The sequence below is a fragment of the Gracilinanus agilis genome, chromosome 2 (assembly GCF_016433145.1).
Source record: "Gracilinanus agilis isolate LMUSP501 chromosome 2, AgileGrace, whole genome shotgun sequence".
NCBI classification, from domain to species: Eukaryota; Metazoa; Chordata; class Mammalia; order Didelphimorphia; family Didelphidae; genus Gracilinanus; species Gracilinanus agilis.
This window is the reverse complement of record NC_058131.1, coordinates 60,989,803-61,013,654: the sequence shown is the minus strand read 5'-3', so window position 1 is coordinate 61,013,654 and position 23,852 is coordinate 60,989,803. Positions and strand designations below refer to the sequence as shown.

The window sequence follows — 23,852 nt, the reverse complement described above, 5'->3', positions numbered from 1 at the left end:
AGGATGAAATGACTTGCCTGGGGTTACCAGCTAGTAAGTGTCTAAGGCTGGATTTGAAGTCAGGAAGATGAACCTTCCTGATTCCAAGCCCACAGTTCTATCCACTGAGCCACCTGGCTGCCTCTAAGGAAGATAGCAATGTGGAAACAAGTCAGAAAGGTCCATGGGGTAAAGAGCTTCAGCTGCCAGACAGGGTGTATATTTCATCCCAGAGAAAACTAGGGATCCTGTGGAGTTAATTGAAAAGAGGGTTGATATGGTCAAGACTTAAACTTTACAAATATTATTTTGCAAGTTGGTTATAGATTAAATGGAGTAGGAAAGAGACCAGGGATCGACAAACCTAATTCTTGGAGGATTTTGAAATAGATCAGGTGAGGGGATGCAGACCTATACTAAGGTGGTAGCTTATGAATCTAAGTGGAAGGGGGAAAGAGTTTCTAAAGCTTCCTACCTATGTGCTAAATACCTGGGATTAGATTGTAATATACAAAATGGTCCAATAAAAATTAGATGGTCAGCTCTTTGAGAGCAGGGAGTGTTTGTCTCAGTATCCCTAGGATTTAGCCCAGTATCTGGCTTAAAAGCTTATATTGACTTAATACAGAAGCAAAGGCAAACCTTTCTAGTGGGGGAGAAAACCCACTGGGAGAAATTGGCCAGGGAGGAGAAAAGTGAGATCTACACACCCACTCCTGGAACTGTGGCCAGAGTTTATTGGATCATCCTCCTGGGCTCCAGAACTGGAGAGGACAAAGGAGAAAGGGCCCATCCAAGAAGCCCAAAGTGCCTTGGCTAAGGCCCCCAAGCTGGTGGTTGTCTCAGTGTCTCTTCATTAGGTCCCAGGAACTTTGCTAATATGCTGGGAGAGGCTGTGGAGAGGGACATTTAGTAAGGACTGTGGAGGCAGAATTGAGAAGCTCTAGCAAGTAATTGGATGTGGGAGGTGAGGGAGAGCATCTCTCACTGGGAATTTATCTCTGTTTTGGGTTGCTGTTAGTTATCTTTTCATGTGGGTTTATCTCATTTCACCAGCAGCATTGCTAGTTCTTTGTGGGCAAAAACTGCCTCATTGGTTTCTTTGACGCTGCCTACTATATAGCCTTGATGCTAGTCCCCAGCAGGAATTCTTATCTGTTTCATATAGTAACTGGAGGCTTTGACTCTTAAGGGGGTAGTGGGTCTGCTGGGGCAGGTGAGCAGACTGGTTCTGTTGTCTTACTTTCAAAGTACCATAGACTTACTAAAAGGTGGACAGAACCCTGAATCATTGAATCTGATATCGCTATTTTACAGATGGAGAAGCTGAGACTTATTGAGGCAGAGTCACATAGAGAGCAAGCAGATCCATGCTCTGAAGTCTTCTAAGTCCATATCCTCAACCCCTCCTTTTACAGATGAGGAAACTGAGTCTGGGGGGAAGGGGAAGAATGGCCCAATTGAGGTCAACACTGATGGTCAGTGGCAGAACTGGGGATAGGAGCTAGCTCTCCTATCCTTTCTACTTTATACCATGGCTGTTGGCTCCAGATTGGCATCATTCAAGGGTAACACTGGTCTTTGTGTCTTTCCCTTGTATATTACCATAGTTCCTTTTTCTTGTCAAGCATGCCACCCTGTAGTGTAACTAGCCCAAGTCTTGGCAGTCTCTGACCTGAGATTGCCCTTGATTTCTGATGGGCAGTCACCAGCCATTGGACTAACATTCCTCAGACTCTGGCTTACTCTCCCTTAATTCTCTGGCCCCCCTTTCTCTCTCTCAGAGCTCGGGCCTTGGAGACACAAAGAGAGAATTGCATTGGAGTAAAATTTCCTGGTCAGCCTTCCTTCTGACTTCCAAGTATAGCAGGTTTTGACGTCCAACAGGGATAGGGGTTAGAACATCCCTCCTGGGTAGGGACTAGGACACTGAAAAAAGAACAATGGGGCTTTCTGTTCAAAGGAGATATTTAATGAGACTTAGCTATGAATCCTGGCTTCAGCTCTGTGACCACAGGCAAGCCATTTTCCCTCTTTTAGTCATAATCTCCTCACCTATAAAATGGGGGTATTTATATCTGACCTTGTGAAGAAAGTACTTTATAAACCCTGAAAGCTCTATAAAAAATCCTGTTCTATACTACTCACCTCCAGAGAGAACTGTTGGGGTCAGATGGATATGGATCAAAGTGTACAGTCTTTTACATCAGTGTATGTATGGTTTTGTTTTGGGGTTTTGGTGATATACAAGTGTGCTCTTACAGTAATGACCAACATGGAAGTGTTTTGCATAATAAAGACAAAATTTTAAAAATTCAATTATAAATTGTGATAGTAGTAAGAGTAACAGCTCTGGGTATCCTTATATTCATTTAGCTTCTATAGGAGTAAAGTGGTTTAGGAATTGGTTTTCCTTCAATCAGTTCCCTGACTCCTTTGATCATATAGCTATAAGGCAATATATATTTTATGTCTTCAAAAACATATTTAGTGAGGTGCAATGGGAAAGGTATTGACTTTGATGTCAAAGCATTTGGGTTCAGTCTTTTGTCTCTGGTGTCTACTGCCCAGCTAACTGTGGTCAAAACACAGCCTCCCTGGGCCTCAGTTTCCTCATGTATAAAATTAAGACCAGCTGTCTGAGCCTATGAACAAAAAGGTATTTATTTACTATCTATCTCCTGTGATCATAGACTTTTTTTTAACACCTTCTATCTTGTTATCGATTTTAAGACAGAAGAGTAGTAAGGGCCACATAAGTAAGAAGTGTCTGAGGTCAAATTTGAACCCAGATCCTCTCTAGTCCAAGCCTCACACTCTGTCCACTGGGCTGTCTAGATGGATAGGCTTGTAAGCCAAGAAGATGTGTGTGTGTGTGTGTGTGTGTGTGTGTGTGTGTGTGTGTGTGTGTGTGTGTTTTCTGTGTAGTGTGATAGGCCTTAGATGGTCTGTTCCAAGTTATTTTTTAGAGGAGACTAGCCCAGAGAGGTTAAATAACTTTACCAATATCACAAAGAGTTTTGGGGCAGAGTTAGAACTGTCTCACTCCAGAGTCTGTGCTCTTCCTAAGGGAAAGTTTGTCATTCTGCTGCCTTTCTGCTGGAAACCTCCCAAGTCCCTGTACCATCCATCCATCCACCTTTGGTTCCTGCTGCTCACACTGCCTGAGCTACCATGTGGGCAAGGCTGGTGTTTGTGCTGCTAGAAATAAGAAGTAAAAGCTGTGGTTTCTAGTCTTGGAAAACTGGACATCCTAGACCTGAAAAAATAACAATAACAGCAGATTTTTCTAATCCCTCTCTGCTATTGTGTCCTGACATTCAGCAGACATTTTTAAAGAACATAGTACATGGGGCAGCTAAGCAGCCTGGTGTATAGAGAACCAGGCCTGGAGATGGGAGGTCTTGGGCTCAAATCCAGCCTCAGATCAGATCCTTCCTAGCTATGTGACCCTGGACAAGTCACTTCACTCCCATTGCCAAACTCTTACCACTCTCCTGCCTTGAAACCAATACAGTATTGATTCTGAGACAAAAGGTGAGGTGTTTGTTTTTGTTTTTGTTTTTCTCCTTCCCACTTTTCCTCTGCCTCTTGTAATTGGTTTTTGAAGTCTTTTTTTTTTTTTTTTTTTAGTTCTTCCAGAATCCAGAATCTGTGTTCAATCCATATTTTTCTCTTGGATTTTGCATGGGTTTACTTTGCTTTTGCTCTCTCCTGTGTCTGCACCTTGCTCTTTGTCTCCATAAAAATTCTTTAGTGTAGGTGCTTTTTTTGATGTTTGCTCATTTTTGCCATCTAATTATAGATGATGTGATGGTCTGAGGGCTGAGAGCTCTGAGAGCCTCCTCCTGCTAGTTCAATTGACCCTGGTGGCTTAAGGACTTGTCTCAGACTTAGGTGTAAGTTTTTGATCTCACTCTGATCTTCTGATCTTGATCAGGTCTGGGGCTGATCAAATTCCAGCCCCAGGCTTAGGCTCTAGTTTTTGGTCTCATTGTGTACTTGATCTAGTCAGGCACCCTTGATTATCCTGTCTTGGAGCTTACCCTGAGCTTTAGGCAAAAAGATCAGTACTTAGTACTTTAGTACCTACCTCCAAAGTGTGAACTAAGTCCTTATCCAAACCCAGACTAGAATTCCCTAAACTGGGGCTCTGGACTTTTCCATAGGTTTGAAATTTCAAGGGGTGTGGATTGGCTTGCACCACTATTTGCCCAGGCAGGATCTCAGGGTCTAGATGTTGGCTTGAATTTAGGAGAGGAGATGTGGGGGGTGGGGGTGTGACTTTCTCTTGGCTTTCTCTTCCCTCCTTGCTACAGCCTCTTGCTGGCCCTGCTCTCCACTCACCCCAGTGCCCCAGATGTTTTTGCCTACCTTTTGGGTTTTTCTTTTCTTGAAAGTTGTTTCACTCTGTCTCCTTGTTGGTTCTTTTACTCCTGTATTCTTTTGTAGAGGCCTTTCTTTTTTTTTTTTTTTTAAAGAATCTACTATGTACCCAGGCACTCTGCTAAGTGCTGGAGAGACAAAGAAAAGGCAAAGCCCCTAGAGGCCCTCTTCTGATGGGGGAGACAACATACAAACAAAATGCTTGCAGGATACATGAGAACACTCCTTAGGCACTAAGAGGAAGGAGGCCTGGGGGTGCTCCTTGCAACCTGGCATTTTTACTGAGATGAAGGAAACCAGAAACCCAAGGCAGCCAAGGGAGGAAGGAGAGTATTCTTAGCCTCAGGAACAGCCAGTGGCAATGTCCAGGGTCTGGATGGGACAGACAAAGCCTCTTGTTTGTGGATCACAGCTCTTGTTTGTGGATCATAGTCAGCTGGGGGAAGTGAGGGGAGGTGGGGGTTGGGGCCTGGGCTGGCATTCAGGAGGGCCCAGCATCATTTTACATTTGACAAAAGATCCTGAGCCATATTGGCGTAGAGAAGAGCCTGGAAGTAGCAATGGAGGGAGCAAGGGGTCTGCTCACTCCTCCACCAGCTAGTCCAGGGTGAGAGGGAGAAGGCAGCCTGTCATCAGGAAGAAAGCAATGACTGTGTGCCTGCCACCATGCCAGTGTGGTTTCCCTAGTATCTCATTTAATTTTCACCCTGACCCTGGAAGGGAAGTGTTCTTATTGTCCTCATTTCACATTTGGGGAAACTGAAATGGGGCACATCCCTTGCTCAGGGTCACACAACTTGTTAAGCATCTGAGACTGGATTTGAACTCCCTGACCCAGCGCAGCCCAGGCAGAGGCCAGGGGTCAGATGATGGAGAAGGCTTAAGACCAATGCCAGCTTGTTTCCCAGGGAGCAAACATTCCAGAGAAAGCAGAGGGACTGAGAGGAAGTCTTAGAGGGGCTTGGAAAGGGCTGTGAAAGCCCAGGTCAGAATCCCCAGAATGGGGAAAGGATGATGATGGGCAGGAAATATTATAGAAGAAGTATTTCAGGGAGGTTATCCTCATGAGAGGGGGGTCAGCTGTGTCTGAGAGGAGTTGTGTCACAGCCAGAAAAGGAGATGGTGTACAGACAGGGCCTGGGTGGGACATGGCAGCTTGGGAATGCCAAGAAGCTCCCTTCTCTAGCCATTGATGGAAATGGTCTCACTAGTCTCTTAACCCTTAATCTCAGATCACCAACTGCCTATTGGACATTTCAAAGTGGATGTCCCATAGACATCTTATACTCAAAATGACCTAAACGGAATTAGTCTTTCTTCTCTAGGATAGGACCAATGTTATTTTACTTTCTCAGATGTCAGTGTTCCTGTCAAATGAAAGGAATTGCAACTCAACATTTTTATAGCCATAAATTCCATATGAAGATGATCTCTGACCAGTAGAAATGATAGCTAATATGCTTTAAAGTCTGTAAAGTGTATTTTTAACCCTTACTTTCTGAATTAGAATTAATACTGTGTATTAGTTCCAAGGCAAAAGTAAGGTAAGGATTAGGCAATAGCAGTTAGGTGACTTGCCCAGGATCACACAGCTGTCTGAAGCTAATTTTGAACCTAGGACCTCCCTACTCTGGGTCTTGCTCTTATCCACTGAGTCACTTCACTGCCCCCCCCCCCATAAAGTGCTTTTAAATTGATTTCTACAACCCTTTGAGGATACAGATATGCCCATTTTATAGATAAGAAAATGGAGATTTAAAAAGGTAAAATGATTGGCCCATGAAGAGGTTATGGTGGGGCATAGTGATTTTAGAAGATTTTATGAAGGAAGTAGGGTTTGCTTAGGCTAGGTAAAATTTAGGTCAATGGAGAAGAGAAATGTTCTGAATGTCAGGAATTCTTAGCTCTAATAATGTCATAGACCATTTTGTCAACAGGGGTTCTACTTTTTCTTATTTTACTCTGCAAGATGGTCAGCATAAGGAATCATTGTCCTTTATGTGGCATATAAGATGGTATACTTCAAGGCAATTTAAAACCTGTTTTTTAAATTTAAAGTTATTGGTTGTTTATATTTTATTAAAATTTTTAACTTAAATTCTGTCTTGGAATTTCTAAAACAGAAGAGTGGTAAGGGCTAGTCAATTGGGATCACACAGCTAGGGAGTGTCTGAGGCCACATTTGAACCCAGAATCTCCTATCTCCAGGCTTAGCTCTCTATCCGCTGAGCCACCTAGCTGCCCCAAAGTTTTCTTTCCATAAGTGTAGTAACAATTTAATTAAAGGATTCTTAAGCCCAAGAATGTGTTAGATCATAATTGCTGACTGCTGTTGGGCCACTGCCCATGTTTGTCATTTCTTACCTTGGTTGGTTTCCATCAGTTTGGGATAGATGACTCTGGATTGTGCAAAACTGCCAGCCTGATCTGGGCAGGGCCAGATGAGTGAGCTCCTTCCTGTCCAACTAGTTAGCTCAGCCTCTCAGTTTTGGGGGCAGTGTTTGTTCGGTTAGCTTTGCTCTCTTTCCCAACCACCAGGCACAGCCTCAACTCAAGTCCAGCCCTTCTGCCAAATCTGCAGTGAGTCCAGGGAAGGTTAGAGGGATAGGATGAATAAACCTGACCTTACCTTCTTGGACAAAGCAGCTCCATCTCTGTTACTTATTGCTGGGTGGTCTTGGGGGCAGTGTGACAGCTTCTTTCGATTCCTCTATAGCTTCTTGATCCTTAAAATGAGGGGATTAGTAAAAAAAATTCAGATTTCAGTGTAATTGATCTCCCTTCTTTAATCGTATGTATTTTAATCATATAAGTTTAAAAACATGGTTCTGAGCAGGAGTCCATAGGCTTCTGTAGACTGCTAAAGAGTCCAGGACACACAAAAGGGTTGAGAGCTCCTGCTTTAGACATGTCTAGCTCCAAGTGCCTTCGAATCCAAATGTTATTAACTCAGAATGTCCAGCCCAATGCTGGCAGGGCAAAGTCCCTGGGGCTCAATTTCTGAGTGTACCTACTTACTAGAGTAGAAAGAGGTAATCACGAAAACCCTCTGGTTCTGGTCAGCAGATAGAGTGGTGGGTCAGCAGAATGGATTAGGTACATCATACATGCTAGCAAGTGATGATAGTAATCTAGTAAAAATCTAAGCTTTGGGGACAAAAACACATTGTTTGACAAAAATGACTAGGAAAAACTGGAAAGAAAGTAGGTATGTAGACCAACTTCTCACACTATTACTTGCCAGATCTATGGATAAGGGAAGAATTTTTGACCAAGCAAGAGATAGAGAAGGTCACAGGAATTAAAATGTATAATTTTGATTATGTTGAATTAAAAAGTTTTTATACGAACTACTAACAGAACCAGTGCAGACAAGATGAGAAGGAAAGTAAGAAACTGGGTGGGAAAAAACCAACTACTTTACAGCAAATTTCTCCAGTAAAGGCTTCATTTCTCAAATATGTAACATTTCAGGAGAAGATAAAATAGGAATGGCAAAGGAATCCTATGTTAGAGTAGCTAAGGGACACAATGGATAAGAGGCCTGGACTTTGAGTCAAGAGACTGAATTTAAATTCTTTTTTTTTTCCCTTACCTTCCATCTTATAATCAATATGGTATATTTGTTCCAAAGCAGAAGAGTGGTAAGGGCTAGGCAGTGAGGGTTAAGTGACTTCTCCAGGGTCACACAGCTAGGAAGTATCTGCTGAGGTCATATTTGAATCCAGGACCTCCCATCTCTAGGCCTGGCTCTCTATCTACTGATCCATTTAGCTGCCCCCTTGAATTCTAATTCTGCCTCGAATACTTAGGAACTGTTTGACTCCTGGGTAAATAATTTAAACTGGCTCAGCCTCAGTTTTCTTCATCTGTAAAATTGGGATTAGTAGTAGCACCTAGATAGCATGTATAACCCAGTAGAATTGCTTGTCAGCTCTAGGAGGGAGGAGGGAGAGAGCATGAATCATGTAACCATAGAAAAAGTTTTTTAAAAAATAAAATACCATGTAAATAAAAAAAACCTTTGTATCTGCTCTGGCATAATAATAATGATAATGGCACCTAGCTCCTGGATTTGTTGTAAGGATCAAATGAGATAGCATATGTAAGGTTCTTTGCAAACTTTTAAGATGCTCTAGAAATGCTAGCTAGAATTGTTAAAGAATTGTTTTTGGCTGTGTAAGGAGAGGAGGAAGCAAAGTAGTAGAATGGAAAGAACTCTAGTTTTATTTCCAACTAGGGACAATTTCTCTGAAGCTCTCTTCTCATTTATGAAGGATGATGTTCTGCTTTTCTTTGTATGGTACTTGGGAATGTGCAAAAGACATCTGCACACAATGTGGCAACTTTCTATAACACTTTGTATACAGTATTTTCCCTGCATTTCATAACAAGCTTGTGGGTGACACATTCAGGTCAGGTGGTGACTTCCCTGACCCTCAGTGTGCTCATCAGTAAACATGGGAGAGAGGATTCGCTGGAGTCTGCTGTGATGCTCCAGGGATTGCACTGGAGAGCTCTAGTCTTGTGCCCTTTCTATAGTCAGGCTCTGGCTTTTAGACGGTGCAGTGGAGAGCATGCCAGGTCTGGAGGCAAGAAGACTCCTCTTTCCTGAATTCAAATCCAGCCTCAGACTCTTTCTAGCTGTGTGACTGTGGGCAAATCACTCCCTTAAAACTCTATTTACTCTGAGGGATTTATGGTAAAGAACGCTACCCACATTCAGAGGAAGGACTACAGGAGAGGAAAAATATAAGAAAAACAACTGCTTGAACACATGGGCTGAGGAGGACATGATTGGGGATGTGGACTCGAAATTACCACACCAATACAACTAACAACAATTTGGAAATAGGTCTTGAACAAGGACACATGATAAAACCAGTGGAAATGTGCATCGGCCATGGGTGGGGGGAGTGCGGGGGATGAAGGGGAAAGTAGGAGCATGAATCATGTAACCATGTTAAAAATGAATATTAATAAATGATTAAAAAAAACAAACTATTTACCTCTTACCTCATCTGTAAAATGAGCTGAAGAAGGAAAAGGCAAACCACTCTGGTATCTGCCCAGAAAACCCCAAATGGGGTCTTGAATCAAACATGACCAAACAACAATAAGAAAGCATATGGTCACTGTGTGTAAAGGATATTTAATTGCCTCATTTCCTCCCCAAATAAGGCGGACTGAAGTTCCTGTTGCCTGTTTGCTGTTGGCGATTTTGTCCTGCCTTCTTGAGCAAGGCTATCACTTGAAGTAGCCTTTTGACCTGCTTAAGGCTAGAAAATTTGTATTTTTGGCACTCTTCTGGCCCTTTGGGAAAGTTGGAGCAGAGCCCTGGAATGTGCAGATTCAGGCAAGTTGGGCTTAAAGCCAGGGAGGCAGCTCTTCCCCACTCCTCCCAGACATACATACCCCTGTCACCTGGGCTGGGGGAATGTTTCAGAGATTGCACATTCAAAAATTCATGATCAAGGGAAGATTTTGGGGTATTGAGAAATATTAGCTCAGGAATCCTTCACAGAGAGTAGTTAGAAGAATCCAGTCTTTTCTCCTTGATCAATGCATTTTCCCCACTAGATAGAGGCTTCTGCTTCAATAGCTTTTTCACAGTGACTCTGGGCATATCACCCAATCTTTTGGCCTCTTCCACCTGCACAATGGAGTGGTTAGAGTTGGAGGTAAAGCTAGATGAGCTTTTCCCCCCTTATTAAAAATTGTATTAATGCCTTTGTTTTTTTTTTAAAGTTGCTTATTTCCCAGTGACTTCCCTTGACCACAAATCCTAATAAAAATAAAAAGTTCAGCACATTAGCCATGTCTGAAAAAACACATGCCCCTTTCTGCCTTTGCCAAGAGGAAGGAAGCTTGTGTTGCCACCAATCCTCCAAAGTTATCTTTGGTCCCTACCTCGATTAGAGTCCTGGGTGATTTCTTAAGGGACTTCCATGACACTCTGAGGATTGATTTGCCAGCATCTGAATTGAATCTCCTAGGTAGGCACTGGGAGCATGCATGCCTCTTTAGTGATGGAAATTCTTTAGCAGAAATGGGCTATTCTTGTTTCAGGGAGATAGATTAGGAGAAGAGCTCCCTTCTCTCCTGCCTTCTGTTTTCTAAGTCTTTGTTGTCTTTTGGAGGTCTCTGTTATCTAGAAGGGATTGTGAAGAAAATGTTTCAGTGAATAAAAGAGTTCAAACCCCAGCACTGGGACCTTAACCCAGGTCATAAGACATCACATAAATCAGTAAAGGGAGAAGGAGAAGAATAAACTTTTTAGAGAGAGCCTCCCATGTGCCTAGTTGCACTGTGCTAAATGCTTTTTGTAAATATCTCATTTGATCCTCACTATATCCCTGCAAAGTGGAGGTGGAGTACCATTATTGTTCCTATTTTACAGTTGAAGAAACTGAGGCAGGGGACTAAATGACTTCCAGGATCACACAGCTAGGAAGTATGAGGCTGAATTTGAACTTGGGCCTTCCTAACTCTGTTTAACCTCTTTGATCCTTAGCTTTCTCCTCTACCAAATGACTAAACTTCACTAAATATATTCCACTGAGTCATTAGTTCCTAATCTTTTTGTCTCTGTAGCTTTTTAAAATTTTACCTGTTTTTAATTGATGTCTTTGTTTCTAAAGCATTTCCAAGTATACCTGAAAATATATCAGGAAGCCCAAGCTAAGTCTCAAGTTCTTTTAGCCTAATTCATAAAAGGGCTGGGGGGGCTCCCAACAGCACCTTCCTACAGGGCTTTTGTGGGCCTCAAATGATGTGACATATGTCTAGTGCCTCTCTTCCCCCTCCTAGCAAGGCTTTCCCTTTTAATAAAGATTTAAACAGAATCATTCAAGCCCTGAGGAAATCTGCCCTCAAGGAGCTCCTCATCTAATGGAGAAGACAACATTCCAACAGATATATACAGAGCCAGCTATAGACAAGATAAATATGAAATCATTAACTGAGGGAAAGGCATTGGAATAGAGGGTTTGGGGGAGTATTTTAGTTGGGATTTAAAGGAAGTCAGGGAGGTCAGTGGTCATTCTTCATCTTGTCATGCAAGCTGAAGACTTTTTTTTTCCATAAAAATTTCATGGACCTTCCATTTGTAGTTTAGTACTCTCTGAGAATACACATGACAATAGAAGGTAAAAGTCAGTAACACTTTTAAATGACTTGGCATTTTTGCAAACTCTAGATATATTTGAAAAAGTAATAACATGTGGGGGGCATTCTTCAGTCTACAGAAGGCATATTTTCTATTATACTGAGTCTTCTTGCATATTTTGTTGGCTTTCTATAAAGATTAAAATTGCAGTGCTTGGTGCCCGTAGGCTCTGAGGACCCATGCAATAAGGGAACTGTTGGGCTAGATGATTTCTTAGCTTCCTTCCAACTTTAATTTCTGTCAGCCTCTAAATGAGCTTTTAGTAGACCACTTGGCCAGCAGTCAGATTATGCGGTCTGTCTCAGATCTGCCATTTTAAGTTGTCATTTTGGACAAGTTAGGAGAAAGAAACCTTGAAGGGGGAGTTGCCAGCCATTGAGATGCCAAGAATATTCTCCTAGAATCACCATCATTATAAGCTAGTATGTACCATAGGCAAAGCCAAGCTGTCCATGGTGGTGCTGTTGGAGACAGAATTCTGGCCTCTTGCCCATAGGTATCGCTAGCCTTCCTTACTCCATAGTTTCACTTACCAGATCATCTACAGGAGAGTGAGTTGACTGCTGTTTCTAGAGTAAATCAGATAATTTGATAGCCTCAATCTCCTTAGTGGGATAAGTTATCCTCTGGGGAACCAGTACATGATGAACACTAGGATATAGAAAAATTCCTGCCAGTCATGAGTAGCTGCTTGCCCTTTATTCCCATCTGATAGGATAATCTGTGGTGAGCCATCCTAAATGGACCTTTTTGTATTCTATCCGGTACCTACCAGCTCTTGCCTTTGATAAGTAATCTTGGGCTAGGTCTTAGTTTCATCATCTATAAAGCAAGGGAATTGGACTAGATAATATCTAAGGAATTCCTTTAATTAAAGTATTGATGTTCAGTAATCTTTGGGAAAGTCTGTTAAACAGTATTTAATGGTGAAGGCACAGTGTTAGATTTGGAGTCAGAAGGACTTACATTCACTTCTTGCCTCTCCTACTAGCTGCATGTCTATAAGTGGGTTGTTTTACCTTTCTGAATCTTGTTTTTTCTAAATCTGTAAAGAGTGGATTAGATGATCTCCAGGATCCATTATAGCTTTAAGTTCTGGTCCCAATGTCTTCTGCCTTGAGTTTTATCCTGTTCCTTTGTGACAGACAAGCATCTTAGGCTAGGCATGGCCTGGGAGGAGAGTAGTTGATCAGGAACTCTGAGACTACAGAGGGAATTTCAATAATTCTTGGATATGGTCCCCTTGGCCAGGGCCCTAATGGTACATGATTCCTAGAACTATTCTCTTGTTACTGGGCATCTCACACTGTGCCTTTTTCTTTCTTGCAGTACCTGGTGACTTGGGAAACCAGCTGGAAGCTAAGCTAAACAAACCTACGGTAGTCCATTACCTTTGCTCCAAGAAGACAGACAGTTATTTTACCCTCTGGTTGAATTTAGAGCTGCTTCTTCCTGTCATCATCGACTGTTGGATTGATAACATCAGGTGGGCCTCAAACTTTGGCTGGCGAAGTGGACAGGCCATTGTTTTAAGAGAAAACCCCCTTTGGGAACAACCCCCTGACTAATAATTGTGGTTCAGCCATTTCCTTTGGGCTTGACTCCCCATTTGGGGGTTTTCTTGGCAAAAATAGTGGAGTGGTTTGCCATTTTCTTCTCCAGCTCATTTTACAGATGAGGAAACTGAGACAAACTGGGTTGTGACTTACTCAGGGTCATACAGCTAGTTAGTGTCTGAGGCCAGATTTGATTCAGGAAGATGAAATTTCCTGACCCCAGGCCCAGAGTTCTAATTCACTTCACTACATAGCTACTCAATAATAGCACTAATATCCAACGTTGTGAGGGTCACATGAGATAATATTTAGAAAGCCCTTAGCAAACCTTGAAGCTCTATAGAAATGCTAGCAATGATTACTATTGTTATTATTCAGTAAGTACAATAACAGGATTTAGATCTGGTAGGGACCCTTGATAGCCTCTAGCCCTAACTCTTTCACTTTGAAGTTGGAGAAACTGAGGTCAGGTACTCTGATCTGTGCCACCTAGCTGTTCCTGACTCTTGGGAAAACCTCTATTCCAAGGCTTTTCCTTAGGCCTTTGCCAATCTCATGCTAGAACAAGCAAGGGTGGCTCCATATGGAGACCATGGACAGAGTGCTCTGGACTCCCTGCCTCCCCTTCTTCCTTCCATTTAAGTATTGCCTTGTAGAGTTTGTCTTTGGGAAATTTGGTCTTTTTTTTTCTGCCCTGAATTTAACTAATACCAAGTAAGATGAACATTTCCATATTCTAAGCAGAACAGAAAAATTAACACCAAATATGAACTGGCTTTGAAGTTTTCTAATTATCATTGTGTGGGCCTCAGTTTCTTATAAAATGGTATCCTCTAAGGGGAAGCAGGAATATTGGACATAAAAGAGCTCCTTTACCTTCATTCTGGCTCTGCCTTATAGGAGGAAACAATTAATAGGAACAGTCCTAGTCTTTAGTATGGGAAAACCAGAAAACACAAAGAAAAAAGGTTACCTTTATCAAAGGCTGGTGATCAAGGTGGGAGGAAATCTGAGGATTCTGTGCCACCACACCACTGGTGACTTCCCCAGGGAACTTGGGGCTCTTGCACCAAAGGCCTCAGGGACTACCTCATTTTGGAAGTGGTGGTGTCTGATGCAATCCTTTGTCTCAGAAGGTAAAATGTCCCCAAGCCCCAAGGGGGAGGAGATGACAGTGTCCATGCCAGTAAGGAGCTTAGATGGATAGGCTGCATTTGCAGGTAAGGGTCCCTTGAGACTGAGATGTCGATAGATTCACATACTTGGGACTTCAAGCTGCCTTTCTCTCTGGTATCAGAGAGAGCCATTAGAGGGTTTATCAGATGAACTTCACTCATGCCTTAGGTTCTAGTGGTCTTAGTCTTTCCCTTTCTGCCAAATATGGTGACTACAGACGATAACACAGCCCTGAGAACACATTTCAGCACAGCTTTTGCTCACTGATTACAAATGTGACAGTGACCTGACCCTGCTAGAACAGATTATGGGCAGCTTTTGAATTTTTTTTTAGCTCCACTGCTTCAATGCTAGTTGTTTTTTTTTAAATGGATGATGGGAATGGTGAGTTCTAAGCCATTTTCAAGGATAAAAATATTTTGCCTTTTAAAAAAAATGATAATTTTTATGCTCTAATGTCCCTTCAGCAAGACAGTCTTTGTTCTACATGAGTGATCTTCACAGGCCTTCCACCATATGGCTTTTGTGGTAGCCAGGAGGAAGGAGAATGTATAGAACAGTGATAGCCACCACCCTTTGGTGGGTGCTGCAGCGATCCAGGGGGGCGGTGATGGCCACAGGTGCATTTGGGGGCGGTGATAGAATGTGACAGGAGGCATTAAGTAATATTTTTTCTGGAAAGGGGGCAGTAGGCCAAAAAAGTTTGGGAACCACTGGTATAGAACTTAGTGTCAGGAGAACCAGATTCTAGTTACACTTTCTGGTGTAATATAGGCAAGTCACTTAGTAGCCCATCAGAGCCCCAGTGTCTTTATCTGCAAAGGGAGAACAATATTTGAACTGTGTGTCAGAATTTCCATAGCCTTTCAAGTGGAAACTTCGTGGCATTAGATGAAGATCATATGAACTCATTTCTTTCCTTGGGGGCAAGGGGAGGGAATTTCTTAGTTAGCTTTGGATCTGAGCGTCAAAGCTCACCGCATAGTGAAGTCTAAGGACAAGGGACATTTTCTTCTTCGCTCCCATCCCCCAGCGACTCTTCCCAGTTACTCTCACACATGGCATGGATCATGTTACTTGTTTTCTAATTCTGTAATTCTGCCAAAACACAGCACTCACCTCTGGGACTCACACACTTGCAGTTTGGGCTAATGATGTTTGTCTTCCTGATGGCCATCCGTTTTGTTTACAGCTCATTCTCCATAAAAACAGAGGCCACAAGACACTTGTAAATACCTGACATTTTGTTGGGATGTTGGAGTTTGTCCCAGTATTCTGTTGGGATCCCTTCCAACAACTATCATCCTTTGTCTAGGCTGAATCCTTCTCAGTAGGGGTTGAAACAATTCTTGTGGCCTTGGATGGAAGTTGATAAAAGAGCCTGTATTGGATTAGGATGATTCCCCAAGCCTCCCGGAGAGGACTTAATAACTGTAGCAAAACAAAAGAAAGTTTGAATGAATAAGAAGTTAATTTGTGTGTAAATGGGAGGGTTGGACTCAAAAAATCTATACTGCCCTTCCAAGACTCTTCCAAGTCTTCTGTTCTCCCTGGTCCTGGGAATTGAGCAAACCTGAGCCCAGTGGCCCTTCACACTTGTCCCCAGCATCTTCATGTGACCTTGTGAAGATGGGAAGGGAAGTTAGTGAAATCACTGGCAATAATGTCCTTCAGTTCATTAATTTTGCAAGTGAGAAATTGGGGCCCATATTGTAGCAGTAACCTGCTCCAGTGATGGCAAATCTTTTAGAGACCATGTACTGTGCCCCATCCCTGCCCCAGTGCTGGGTGAGACCTCCCCCCCTTTGCTCCACCCGGGAGAGGGAGGAAGCATTCCCATTGGCTGCTGGGCAGAGGGGGTGGAAAGAGTGAGGAATGTCCTCATGGGGAGGCTCATGGAGAGGAGGAGGGGAGTAGCTCTGCCCCTGTCCCTCTGGCTTTCTAGTAATGAACTTTGGGTGGGGTGGGGAAGGGCTCTGGCATCCCTGCCCTAGGTTCACCTTCACAGCTCCAGGTCATAGAAAATGAGTGGCAGAGGCTGGGAATGTAGTGCTGGGAGCCCAAGTCGTGGAAGGTGGAGGAGCAGCATCTGAGTTGTCCCTTAGAGGGAAGACCTTTTGCTGGAGATGAGGTGGGAGGGCATGTATGGCATGAGCAAAGGTACACACATGGCTGGGGACACTGATGACTGGCAACAGAGAACACTTTTGCTGGAATGTAAGATGTACAAAAGAGGAGCAGTTAGGTGGCTTCCTTTTAAAAAAAAATTAATCTTGTAATTGGTCAGATTATTAAATTTCCGCAGCATTTTTACATTCCGTTGGAACTAGTTACTGTGTTTACATAATTGTAACTTCAAATAGTGTGGATTCCAATATACAGGATCACTTCTGAAGCATCCTTATTTGCACTAGTAGGACTTAGCTGTACTTATGTTTACATATTATTTCTCTTTCAGTTCTTTGTGGGTAGGGTCAGTTTTGTGTTTTGTGTTTGAGTCCCCAGTGTTGTTCAACAAATGCTTGTTGATGGATTGAAGTACAGAGCCTTGAGGTGACACATCCCAGCATGTAGGTTCTAGTCTGTGTGTTGTTAAGGATCTCAATTAGGACAGGATTAGGGAATGGAAAGTAAGTTCATTTTGCTTCAAAGCTTCTGCATTATGTTCCCTGTTTGTTGTAGTATTGTTGGGCACAATATGTATATATTTTGACTTTCCAACAGGTTGATATATAATAGAACCACTAGGACAACCCAGTTCCCAGATGGTGTGGATGTGAAGGTTCCTGGCTTTGGAGACACCTTCTCTGTGGAATACCTTGACCCTAATAAAGCTTCTGTTGGTAGGTAGTATCCTGTCCCCCTAGTACCTCCCTCCTGATTTTTCCAAACTGCTCTCCATGTTTCTATAGTTTACAAAGCATTTCCTCATTCATTCTCATTTGGCCCTCACAGTGGGCTTTCTAAGTTAAAACCAGCTATTATTTATCTCTGTTTTCCAGATGAAGAAACTGAGGCAGATTTGCCCAGGGTCACAAGTTATAAGTAACAGACTATATATTTGAACTCCAATCTTCTGGCACCAAGCCAAAGTTTTTCCATTTATACCATGCTAATATGTACCAGAATAAATCTTGTTATAGATTTGAAATTAACTTTTCAGAGGCTCGCTTTCCTTTTATGTAACATAGTTTTAATGATAACAATAAATCATATTATCTGCCTAAACAAGGTTACGATGGGAAAACTCAAGGAGATCTCTAAGCCTGAGTCATGGTTTTGATGTTTGGCTATCATGCATTGTTTTAGTTTCTGTGGGGGACACACAGTTTCAGCCTTGAAGGGGTTAATATTCTTTAGGGAAGCCCATCATAAACACATCCAAATATTAGATGCCAATACAAGTGTCACTTTTGGTGCTAGGTGAGGATTGCTGAGGTAGAGGTCCTAAGCACTCTCAAGTTTGAAGCTATGAAGAGACTAATATGGTAAATGGTCTAGGATGATAGAGAAGAACACTGTACCTGGAGTCAGGGGTCTTGACACTACTGCCATGTATCATATCTTTGAAGACTTCCATGTCCTTATCTACAAAATGAAGAATTTGGACTAGTTGGCCTTTAAGGGCCTTCTTTGCTCTAAATCTGTGATCCTATGATAGATGCCTTTTCCCTAGAAGATGCTATTTTTTTTTTTGAGAAGTACTCTGAGGCCTTGCCTCTGGAATAAAGCTCAATTGACAGGTTTGTTGATATCATGTGATGTACACACAGTAGATACAGAGAGCTGATGACTTATGAAAAGGAGAGATTTTTTTTTTCCTGCTTTAAGGCTATTATTTTTTTTTTAAAGTAATTCTGTAGGATTGATAGTGACTTCCAAAAATCAAACTTTTTTGGAAAAATGGAAAATCAGATTTTTATAAGGGGATACCGAGTGATAAAGGTAAATGGTATCTTGGGCCAGCCAACCAGGCTAAACTCTGAGGCTTGGATTGGCTGTGTATCACAGTTTATTGGTAGAATCAGGATGGTTGGGGGAAAGAAGACTAGGATGAGAGTCAGAGAACCTGGATTCTCATCTCCTGGCTCTCCTACTTACTCTCCATATAGTTGTGGGCAAATAATTTATCTTTAAAATTGACATAGTTAGCTTCCTATTGCTCTAATCTTCAAGTCTTTAAGAGTAAAACCAAGATTCCCTTATTCCTTAGTCCAGGGCTCTTATGCCCCCAGCCTCCCCAGTTGGCTTTGGAATTGGATGGTAAGGAAGTGTGTGGTGGTGATTAGCTGAAATTCAGAACAGAATAATTTTTGACTCAATCTCTAGTGATTTCTAACCTGATTTTCTTTTTTTTTTTTCTTATTTTTGGGATTTGTGGTGGCTAATTCTAATTATTGGTTTTTTTTATATAACATGGTGGCCGATCTCCTCTGACTTGTTTTCATGGTACAAGAAAGGATTGTAGTGGACCCCACACTGATGTACTTATGCCAGCTTTGTGAGGATTAGATGCCAATCAGATGCATAGGATTGCAGAATCATAAATCTAAAGTTGGAAGGTACCTCTGGGACATCTGTCTAGTCCAACCTCTTTATTCCATAAAAGAGAAAACCAAAGATCTTACAGTTTTAAATGTCCAAAGTGCTGTGTTTTCTACTTCCCTCACAGGGTGATAGTTGTTTTGATCAAATGAGAGTGGTCAGCATTCTCATGTTCTCTGGCATCAGATCAAATTCCCTAACAAACATATCCCAGTTGAGCTGTGATAGTGTGTTCTGTGGCAAAATAGAGGTGGTCCCAAGCACTGATTGTTCATTTCTGGGATGTGTCTGTCATCTACAGGAGCATATTTCTTCACTATGGTAGAGAGCCTAGTGGGCTGGGGCTACAGGAGAGGAGAAGATGTTCGAGGAGCTCCCTACGACTGGCGTAGAGCCCCAAGTAAGTGCCATTGACTTCAGATGGATATCATTTGCCCAAAGTTTGTATGTAACAGAAGAGGAGTGTTCCCCAAAGTATGGCTAGTGTGTCACCCTTCCTTGAAGTCATGAAGGAGATAGTCTTTACAATCCCCTAAATATGAGTCATTCTGTTGCAAGCCTTTTTATGTTCTATTAGAGCAGGGAGCAGGGGTCGGCAACCTTTTTGGCCGTGAGAGCCATAAACGCCACATTTTTTAAAATGTAATTTCATGAGAGCTGTACAGTGCTCACAGTGCGCGCTCCTGTAACTGCCTGAAAAAAAAATTGACTTTATGGCTCCTGCAGAAAGAGCCATATCTGGCCCTCAAAAGAGCCAGATATGGCTCGAGAGCCCTGTATTAGAGGGAAGGAGGCCTTTGCTGGGAAAGCTAAAAATTGTCCTCTCAATAAATTTGCCTTTTTCCCCATTTCTCTCTTACCCCACAAAAAAAGAAAAATTTAGAAAACCAAAAATAAAACCTACACCTGTCATCTCTTAATTTTGTTCAGGCTCTTGTGCCTCCAGTTCTTAAAAATAGCCCAGTGGATGCCTTGAGTTTTTATCTTAAACCTTTCTGTGGATATTTTTCTATTATTCTTTTTCTAACTTGCACCTGCCTCACTTTCTCTCATAGATGAAAATGGATACTATTTCCATGCCCTCCGAAAGATGATTGAGGAGATGTATGAGCAGTATGGTGGCCCTGTTGTCCTCATCGCCCATAGCATGGGCAATATGTATACACTATACTTCCTCAACCAGCAGTCGCAGGACTGGAAAGACAAGTACATCCATTCCTTTGTGGGGATGGGCGCTCCCTGGGGGGGAGTGGCCAAGACCCTTCGAGTCTTGGCTTCAGGTAGGTTCCTACCAGGAAAATGTAGAGGGGTGGAATGGGGGCAATTTTGGGGGCCTACTGTGAAAGAGAAAAGTCATGAGTAGATAGAATCAAGGCTGAAATGAGAGGAAAAATGAATTCTCCTTGTCTGTCATCCCTTATTTATGGAATCAGAGTATTGGAGCCATATAGCATTGCTTTCAAATTGTGTATATAGTAATTAGCCCTGGGAAGCCATCTGTCCTTGACTTGTGTCAGGAATCAGCTCTCTGTTTCCTTTCTTGGTCATCTTTGGGAAAGGAACTCTTGTTCTTTCCCTCAGGGGATCCTCCCAGCCTCTTTTCTTAGGGGAACTAGAAACCAGATTCTTCAGCAGCACCTGGCAGGAATCTCTTTCTTGGTGTATGTGGCCCGTGTCTGTTAGGTTGACCATTTAGAGTTGTCATCTGCAGCCTTGTCAGCTCTTTTGTCTTTCCTTCCTTGTATTGGGATAATTGATTCAACTAGAAAGTGTCTGCTATGTTGTTTATGATGAGAGGGAGAGAAGGAAGAAGGGAGAGAAAATGAAGGAGTGAAGAAGGGAGGAAGAAAAGGGAAAGAATAAGGGCTAGAGAAGGATTTCATCCTTTCCAAAGTAGAGTGTGCTCGCTTCCTAGCATGAGCAGTGTTCAGGTATGCCTTGATCAGGATAGAGACTTTCCCCCATCCCCTGCATCTTTCTTATTGTAGTAGGAGAACATTTATGTTGATAATGCCATGGCTCAAGCCAACGATAAATTAATGAGCTTTGGACTTCCTGGAGCTGCTGATCTTTCACTTGGAAGGAGGCAGCATAGTGGAAAATTTTGGGTTCAAATCCAAGGATTATAGATGCTTCATTTGCTTTCTCTAAGCTTTAATTTCCTCATCAGTAATGGGGAGATAATAGCACCAGTGTTAGGTTACCCAGGTGCTTCAAGGCTTCAGTTAGATAATGCTTGGCATAGTAGATAGAGTTTAGGAAAACCTGAATTCATATCCATCTTCAGATACTTGGCCAGCTGAGTGACCTTGGGCAGTCCTTTCTCTTCTCCGGGCCTCATTTCTTCCTGCTGTCACATGAAGGGACTGGACTCAGGCTGATAAGGCCCTTCCCACTCTTAAGGAGCTGATCCTAGGAGCCTTGTAAAGTGCTCTGGAAACTTTAAGACACCATATAAGTGTCACTTCTATAGTTTGTCCTCCCCTGAAAAGAAAGTCACCCCTCCAGTGAGTGATTTTCATTTGCTATTACTGTTCCAGAGACTCCAGGGCTCATCATCAGAGTTAAAGTGAAGGTCCTTTTAGATCAGTCCTCTGGTCTAACCCCTTCTCGATTTACCTTGGAATAAATGATGATCCAGGGCAAAGGAGTGGTTTATTTAGGTTTGTACAGCTAGTGAGTAGCAGGGCTGGGCTTTTGCCCTTGTACCTCATCTCCAGGAATACTGGGCCCTGTGTGGCTTGACTGAAACGAAGCTCTTTGATGGGGATCTCTAGTGTGGAGAGGGGAGGAGGTAAAGCCAACAATTGCCTATATCCCTGGGTGCCAGAGTAGGCATCGGTCCTCTGAAATGAGAATTTTCCCAACCAGTAACATTTTTCCTTCTCATATTTATGTTTAGCTCCCAGGAGAACTGGGCACAGTTGTCAGAGCTGTCAACATGCCTCCCTCAGTGTTGTCTCCACTTAAAATAAAGGCATTGTGGAAGGTGCACTCATGGGGCTCTGTCAGTCCTTGTGCGCTCTGGTTCTGTTATTCCTCCTTCTCCTTTCTCCTTCTAGGGGGTGCTCTGCTGTTCTTCCTGGCCTTGAGTTCCTTTAGGCCAGACCATTTTGTCCTTGAGCTATAGGGGGCCCTTCAGGAATGGGGTCAGATTAGCAGAGTGGGAAGATTGTCAGGAGTGTGTTTCTAAAAGAGCTGGATGGGAATCACATGGGGGGGTAGGAGGTCTTTGGCAAGTCCCTTTGCCATTCTATGCATTCTATTCCTTATCATTCCAGTAAGGGGAGTTGAAGTAAGAGACCTTTAAGGTTCTTTTAGCCCTACAGGCCATTGACTGAGCCTCTGCCTTGTGAGTCAGCAGTGACACCTTGTGGCTTTACGTGTCACTTCTTCCTCTACATTTCTCCATGGATTGTGGATGGAGAGAGGCAGAGTCTTCCATTATTTCTTCTTTGAGTTTGACTCCTTTGGGATCTCAGTCTAGCCATCTGAGATTCAGCCCTGTGCCTGAAGTAGCCCAGCAGCGAGAAATCTTATCACGATTGGCTTGTAGGGATGGCTAAACCAGAGAGGTCAAAGTCAAGAGACAACAGCTAATGGGAAGCAAACCCTCTGTGACCCTTCCCTGCAAGGAGAAATGACTCCTTTAGTGCAGACCTTCACTGCATGAAGCCAGACTCTTACTCCCCACTCTTTGCTGCCCCAGGTGGGCCAAGAGGACCCACCAGCACTTGCGGGTTCTTCTTAGTGATCTGCTAGAAAGGCTGCTTAGTGGGCAGATGGAAAGCCATAAGTGAATAACCAAAGCCTTTACCCTACTACAGGAGACAACAACAGAATTTCTGTCATCAGTCCTCTGAAAATCAGAGAGCAACAGAGATCCGCCGTCTCCACTAATTGGCTGCTTCCCTACAATTATACTTGGTCGTCAGAAAAGGTCTTCGTGAGAACCCCCAAAGCCAACTACACCCTCCGGGATTACGAGAAATTCTATAAGGATATTGGCTTTGAGGATGGCTGGTTCATGAGACAAGACACGGAGCATTTGGTCTATCAGATGACACCCCCTGGAGTACGGCTACACTGCCTCTATGGCACTGGGGTCCAGACCCCGGACTCTTTCTATTATGAAAACTTTCCTGATCGAGACCCCAAGATCTTCTATGGAGATGGGGATGGCACAGTGAACTTGGAAAGCTCCCTGTACTGCCAAAAGTGGGCAAACCAGCAGAAGCAAGAGGTCACCCTGCTAGAGCTTATGGGGAACGAACACATTCAAATGCTCTCAAATGAGACAGCTCTTTCCTACTTGAAAAATGTTCTCTTTGGTTTGTGATGCTGTGTCCCAACAGCCTCCACACTCATCACCCTGGATGCCTTCCCTTCCAACCCGATGAGGGGGAAAATGCTGCTTCACTATCTTGAAGGGTTTTTTTATTTAATTTTTATTTTTTAAATCAAGATTTTGAACTGGGCCTCCCTCTGCAGGCCATGATTTGATTTGTTATTTTGGTATAAATGAAGTCTCAGCTCTACATCAGTGATTAGATACATTCTCTTTCCTGGCCTTAAGGTCCCATTTGGTCAGCTTTTGGGTCAAATCCACACAGTGAACTTGTTCATTTCTGTAAAGGGAACGAGTCTGATTATTGGTAGAGCTGTTTGTCGAGTGGAGGCTAAGAGACTGCTCTCAGAGACTTTGAATCACTGGAAAGGTTTCATACACATCTTTTCTGACTTACCTTTGGGGTTCTAGTTTTATTTTAAATTCTTAGGAATGTAAAGGAGATCTTGTTTTGGGCATACCCTGAGACGGACTCAGTATGGACGTTGACTCAGCCGACCCTACTTCAAGAGAAGAGAGAAATCCAGTCCCAGACTCCCTCCGTGTTTGCAGAACGTTGCTGTGTTGCTGGTGCTGTCAAAACTTTGGCTTCAGACCTCTCTTTCAAGAGGGGAAGGGAGGGAGGGAGGGACAATCGATACTGCCAAACCCAGACTCCCACTGTGGGCTAGGGGCCCTTGAGACACGGGACACT

General features: G+C 42.9%; 1 protein-coding gene across 1 annotated transcript in view; it reads left to right on the top strand.

The window, feature by feature from the left end:
- Nucleotides 1-23,166, top strand: part of PLA2G15 (phospholipase A2 group XV) — a 34,676-nt gene extending 11,510 nt beyond the window's left edge. Inside the window, exons 2-6 of the mRNA XM_044659415.1 lie at nucleotides 12,863-13,019; nucleotides 16,990-17,108; nucleotides 19,112-19,210; nucleotides 19,866-20,090; nucleotides 22,638-23,166. Coding sequence (XP_044515350.1) covers nucleotides 12,863-13,019; nucleotides 16,990-17,108; nucleotides 19,112-19,210; nucleotides 19,866-20,090; nucleotides 22,638-23,149 — 1,112 coding nt within the window. The 3' untranslated portion in view covers nucleotides 23,150-23,166. The remainder of the gene's footprint in view (nucleotides 1-12,862; nucleotides 13,020-16,989; nucleotides 17,109-19,111; nucleotides 19,211-19,865; nucleotides 20,091-22,637) is intronic.
- The last annotated feature ends 686 nt before the right edge of the window (nucleotides 23,167-23,852 follow it).